General features: G+C 39.5%; 1 protein-coding gene across 1 annotated transcript in view; it reads left to right on the forward strand.

The window, feature by feature from the left end:
- Nucleotides 1-5,572, forward strand: part of myo7bb (myosin VIIBb) — a 61,419-nt gene extending 55,847 nt beyond the window's left edge. The window contains exons 46-47 of the mRNA XM_036565360.1: nucleotides 181-300; nucleotides 5,302-5,572. Of these exons, the coding sequence (XP_036421253.1) occupies nucleotides 181-300; nucleotides 5,302-5,442 (261 nt within the window). The 3' untranslated portion in view covers nucleotides 5,443-5,572. The remainder of the gene's footprint in view (nucleotides 1-180; nucleotides 301-5,301) is intronic.
- Nucleotides 5,573-6,000: the final 428 nt, after the last annotated feature.

Raw genomic sequence — 6,000 nt, forward strand, 5'->3', positions numbered from 1 at the left:
GTTTTTGTTTTTTGTTATTGTCACAATATTTGCATGTGATGTTGTTTTCATCAAATGAAACTTGGTTAGACTTTAATTAACTAATTAATTAACATAATTTGTATTAGAAACTTTATACGCATGTTTTAAGCTGTCTGTATGGTGAAAGCCTGCATGTGTCCTGCCGTGTGTGTCCTGTAGGAGGTGCTGGTGATGTATCCTTTCAGCAAAATCACAAACTGGTCCAGCGGCAGCACCTACTTTCACATGGACATCGGCAGCCTGGTGAAAGGCAACACACTGCTCTGTGAAACGTCTTTGGTGAGTGTAACACGCACAGGATAAGGGGTAGCACTTACAGACTGGTGACAAATTAAAGGAAAACCCAGCACAGTAAAAGGTTGGGCTGCCAAACAACTGTATCATCTTTGGAACTGTACTAGAGGGACACCATTCAATAGATAGTCCCTCAGTTGCGATTTGGTTTAGTGGAGAGCACTGTGTAACATAACAATCGGTCCAGAATTCACCTCAGGTGTCGAACTAGGCTTAGATTTAGTGGCTGTGAAGGACGTAGTGTATGATTTACATCATTTTTATGGGAACACTGTCATCCTGGAAGAGACCACTCCCATCAAAATGGAAATACTTCATCATACACTGCAAAAAATGATGTCTTAGTGAGTGTAAATGTAGTAAATATATCTACTATTTCTCATTCTGAGACTGTTGTAAGAATATTGTGAGATTATTTAACTTATTTCTAGACATTTTTACTTGTTTTTAAGCAGTTTTATCTTATAAAAGTGCCTTATTTCATTGTCAGATCATGTTACTTGTTTTAATCATTATTTCTTGAAATGAGCAAAATTATCTTCATTATTTCTCAAAACAAGTAAACTAATCTGCCAATGGAATAAGACACTTTCACCAGATAAAATCACTTAAAACAAGTAAAAATGTACAGAAACAGGTGGAATAATCTTATAATATTCTTACAACAGCCTCATAATGAGAGATATTAGATTTACTGACTGCATTTAAGAGGTTTTCACTTGTTAAGCTATTACTTTTTGCAGTGAGTTCAGTCAGAATAACTTTTTGTAGTGATCTTCTCTCAGCCATGCCAGCAAAATGCCCCCCCACATCATATCAGAGCCACCAGGCCCCCCTCACTGTAGGGGTCAAGCTTACAGGCTTGTAGAGCTCTCTTGGTGTACACTGAACATGCACTCTCCCACTTGTGGAGAATGTGGCGAAGACTCATCTGACCATGTCACTTTGTTCCACATCTCTGTAGAGCAGTGCTGGTGTCTTTTACACCACTGACCTCTAGGATGCTCATTCGTCTTTGTAATGAGGGTTTATGCTGTAATATTCCTTTCTATGTTGCTGTGGACGAGCTGTTCACGTCCTGCATTGACATTCTGAGTCAGCTGCTCTACTGTTTCACGCTCAATGAATGCACAACAATTTCCAACCCTACTGATGTCTTTCCCTCAGATCTAAACGCAGATGTCGCTTTAGTCACTGTTCCTGTTGAAACACTGGTCAGCTGAGCAGCATTTATGACCTAAGTTCATACATTTTTTGGCTTCTTGAAATTTTTTGTAAATGCCACAGAGCATGACAGGAGGTTAACTGCTAAAGTTGTCAAGTCAAGTCAAAGTTTTTTTATATAGCGCTTTTTACAACAGGTGTCACAAAGCAGCTTTACAGAAAAATCCGGGTCCGAGCCCCCATGAGCGTCGCCAATGGCGACAGTGGCAAGGAAAAACTCCCTAAGAGCAAAAGGAAGAAACCTTGAGAGGAACCAAGACTTAGAAGGGGAACCCATCCTCCTCTGGTCCACACTGGATAGCAAACAGCATTAATATAAAATAGTAGAATACAAAACGGGGAAAAACAGGTGGAGCAATGGTTAATTAGATAGATTGAGATTATGCAGCAGCAGCAGCAGAAGGTTCAGTTTATGCAGGTGAGGTTTGCACAGCTTTGTACAGCATGAAACTCCAGATCGAGCTCTGGTGACTCTATCAGCTCTGGTGGCTCCCATTTGTTGACTCAGGAAACGTCACTCAGAGGCTCAAATAAAGGAGAGAGAGAGAGAGACAGAGAGAGACAGAGAGAGAGAGAGAGAGAGAGAGAGATTGATTAACAGGACAGGTATGTTTATGGAGATATTACTGAGTAACAGCTGATCTTGGCAGAATGCTTATGCCAACAGAAAAGTTTTGAGTCTAGTTTTAAATGTAGAGAGTGTGTCGGAGTCCAGAACAGAGGTCGGGAGATGATTCCACAATTTTGGGGCTAAGTAGGAAAGTTCTTGACCACCTGCTGTGGTTTTTGTAATTCGAAGAACCGTCAGCAGGCCGTTATTTAGTGAGCGGAGCGTCCGTGTGGGTTCATATGACTGAATTAATTCGGCGGGGCCATTTAACAATTTATACGTCAAGAGAAGCATCTTATACCATTCAGTTGTACTATTCAGTGTGCCTGTCTGGAAGCATCTCCACTCATTTATTCAGGTTTTTCCTTTAATTTGTCACTAGTCTGTTTTTATTGTATATATGTCAGCACTTGTATATAATATTAATTTCTAAACCTAATCCTAAACCTAACCCGGTCTTTAAAACCTCTGTAAACTCAGTCAAACACACAGCAAATACTAACCCGAACCTGAGCTAAGATTAATAACCATAACCCTAAAAAATGATGATTACAGGTGCAGGCATGAAACTCTTCACTTTAGTTGTAAAAATAAAAGATTGTATCTACACTGTTAAAAATGGTGGTTCTTCAGTGGTTCTTTAGCAAAGAAAATGGTTCTGTACAGAACCACAAACCCTTTGCACAATGCATGTGAAAGGATCTTCAGATTGATGGAGAATGTGCCGTAGATGGTTCTTTATAGAACCATTTTAAGAAAGGTTTCCATATAGAACTCCGTATACAACACATTCTCCATCAATCTGAAGAACTCTGTCAAGAGTATATATAGCACCCAGAAGGGTTCTTCTATTGTTATGGTGTCAAACTTGTAACAATATAGAAGAACCCTTTTGGGTGCTATATAGAACCCTTTTTAAAAAGGTTCTATATAGAGCCATCTATTCTAGCGTTTCATGTGAATGATTCACCTGCAAGACGTGACAGAAGCCGAGAGACACACAGACCTTTAATTCAGTGTTTTCACTCCAGGCTTGGAGCTCGCTGCACTGTATAGTTCAGTGTTCCTCTCTGCTGTTCACCTCGTTCAGCTCGAGAAGGGATTAATCAGCTGATAATATCAGGTATTTTAACCAGGAAACCACAGGTATGCAGTGCAGGGGTTTCAGGATTGGAGCTGAACTCTGAACTAACTGCACTAGCAAACCTACAGAATCACGTCTGTCGAAACACGACGTCGTTTTCAGACCCACAACGTTCAGTCTGATATTTAACACTCATGTTTCTCCATTCAAACGTCATTTAAATCAGAAACAGAGAGTAAAGTTATACCGGCTGTCTGCAGCTCCGTTAGGGGGCGACTGTTCATCTCTCGGCTGGTAACATCAGCTAAAGTTATCTAAAGGCCAGCATTGTTCACATCTGTGTTAATTAGCTGATGTCGTTACCCTCCTACACTCTCAGAAATAAAGGTACTAAACTGTCTCTGGGGCAGTTCCCCTCCTGTCACTGGGGTGGTTCCCTCAAGGCTCCATCTCAGTACCTTTAGTCAGGGAACATAACTGAACCATAATCCACTGAATTGATATGTTCTAAGCTGTACTGACTCCACACACCCCGTCTCGTCTCCAGGCTTTTTTTTTACTGTTCTGTTTTAAAACATTCGGGGTAACACTTTCTATGAATGTCACATTTGTAAGCATGTATAAACACATTATAACATGTTATAATGTATTCATAAGGCATTATAAACATGGTTATAAATATTTATAAAAAAGAATTACACTGAATTACACTTTATAGGCATGTTTATTATACGTTATGCATTGTTAATATAATGCATTATAAATAGTGTTAATAACATGTTATACTGTCAGTGCCAAAGAAGTCAGTCCCAGCTTGGAGAGCGTAAAGTAAAGACACATTCCAAGCTAATGGTGGTGTACATTACCTTTCCCACACTGGGTAAAACACTGATGGCAGCTCTAGTTTAAACTCTGACATTTGAAGCCTGTAATGTGCTTTACTGTGAATGTTTTAGTGTTTCAGTAAATCCTTCAGTAAATACTTCAACTTGAAGCCTCACTCTGAACACTGGAGGAGGCTTTAGTACAGTACGCTTCACTTTACTTAGACAAATACGACTTATGAGCTCTTAGAATTCGTTATGAACAGTACTTATAATGTATTATGTTAACAATTCATAATGCATAATAAACATGACTATAACGTATAATGCATTTTTATAAATATTAATAGCTATGTTTATAATGTCTTATGAATGCATTATAACATGTTATGAATGTGTTTATAGATGCTTACAAAGGTGACATTCATAGAAAGTGTTACCACGTTCGGTTATGAAAACAAATACGAACTTTTCACCTGGAAAAACTTATTTAAGATACACAATTGGACCTTTAAACCACTGTTGTACCTTTGAGGGAACATTTACACTGTTTGTACCTTGATAAATGAAAACTGTACCTGCACAGAACCTTTATTACTAACAGTGTACAATGACAGAGTTTTTTCTCCTCTTTGTACAACACCAAGAGATCCTTTACCCACCCTGACGTGAAGAGCCGGTGGGCTTCTGTGCTTTTAAATGCTTTGAGAGACTCAGAATAGGGAGAGGGGCTGAGTATGAGATAAATATAAATGTCAGGAAAACACTAATTTGGTATCTTTCAGTCAGTTTAAGTGGGATCAGGAGTTCAGGGTAAACTATATAAGGACCACAGCCTATTTTATCGACTTTGTCGAGGTCACGTTTTTTCTCTTCCAAAGTAAGGAGAGTAATTTCAGCCATATTTCACCTGTAGTTACGTTCGTGCGGAGCAGCGAAGCCAGAAATTCGGTCCCAAATATAATTCACAACAGAGAAATCACGTGACTGAAACCCAAGGAAAGCACAATCATGCACATTTGCCATTAACCCAAAAAACCCTTTCTTGATGCAAAGAACCTTTTAATCATGCAAAGGGTTTTTTGAGTGTTAATGGTTCTATATAGAACCAATATCTTTACTAAAGCACCCTTGAAGAACCATCGTATTAAGTGTGTAGTGACGAAAGGAAAACTGAAGTATGAAGTCCGTACGGCCTGTGATGTTGTGTGTTCACACACTGACTGATGGTTTTGTCTTTAAAGGGGTATAAAATAGACGACCTGCTGAAGTCCTACGTCAGCATGTATCAGGACGAGAGGACCAACGCCATACCCAAACACCAGCTGGGTGCAGAAGAACACTCCAGACTCCAGCACAGACACATGCCATTCTTTTTTAACTGATGGAGTATTTTATTTAACTGATGTACAGCGCTGTGAAAAAGTATTTGCCCCTCGCCTGATTTCTTCTATCTTTGCTAATTTATCACATTTAAATGTTTCAGATCATCCAACCAATTTTAATATAAGATAAAGACAGCAAGAGTAAAACACAGCTTTTAAGTGATCATTCCACTTACTGAAGATAAAGATTTATTCTAAGCCTATTTCGCCTGTGAAAAAGTAATTTTATCCCAATATTATCCCAAAAGTCTTGGAGGTCATCTAGATGTTTTTTGGCAAGTGCAAGACGAGCCTTTGTGTTCTTTCGGTCAGCAGTGGTTTGCGCCTTGCAGCTCTCCCATGGAATCATGTACATTGACCTTAACTGAGGCAAGTGAGGGCTGCAGTTCTTTAGATGTTCATCTGGGTTCTTTTCTGACCTCCTGGATGAGTGGATGAGTTGGTGAAAGTTTGGTAGGTCGCCACTCTTGGGAAGGTTCACCACTGTTCAGTTTTCTCCATTTGTGGATAACGGCTCTCACTGTGGTTCTCTGGAGTCCCAGAGCCTCAGCGATGGCT

This window comes from Colossoma macropomum, unplaced genomic scaffold (assembly GCF_904425465.1).
Source record: "Colossoma macropomum unplaced genomic scaffold, Colossoma_macropomum, whole genome shotgun sequence".
NCBI lineage: Eukaryota > Metazoa > Chordata > Actinopteri > Characiformes > Serrasalmidae > Colossoma > Colossoma macropomum.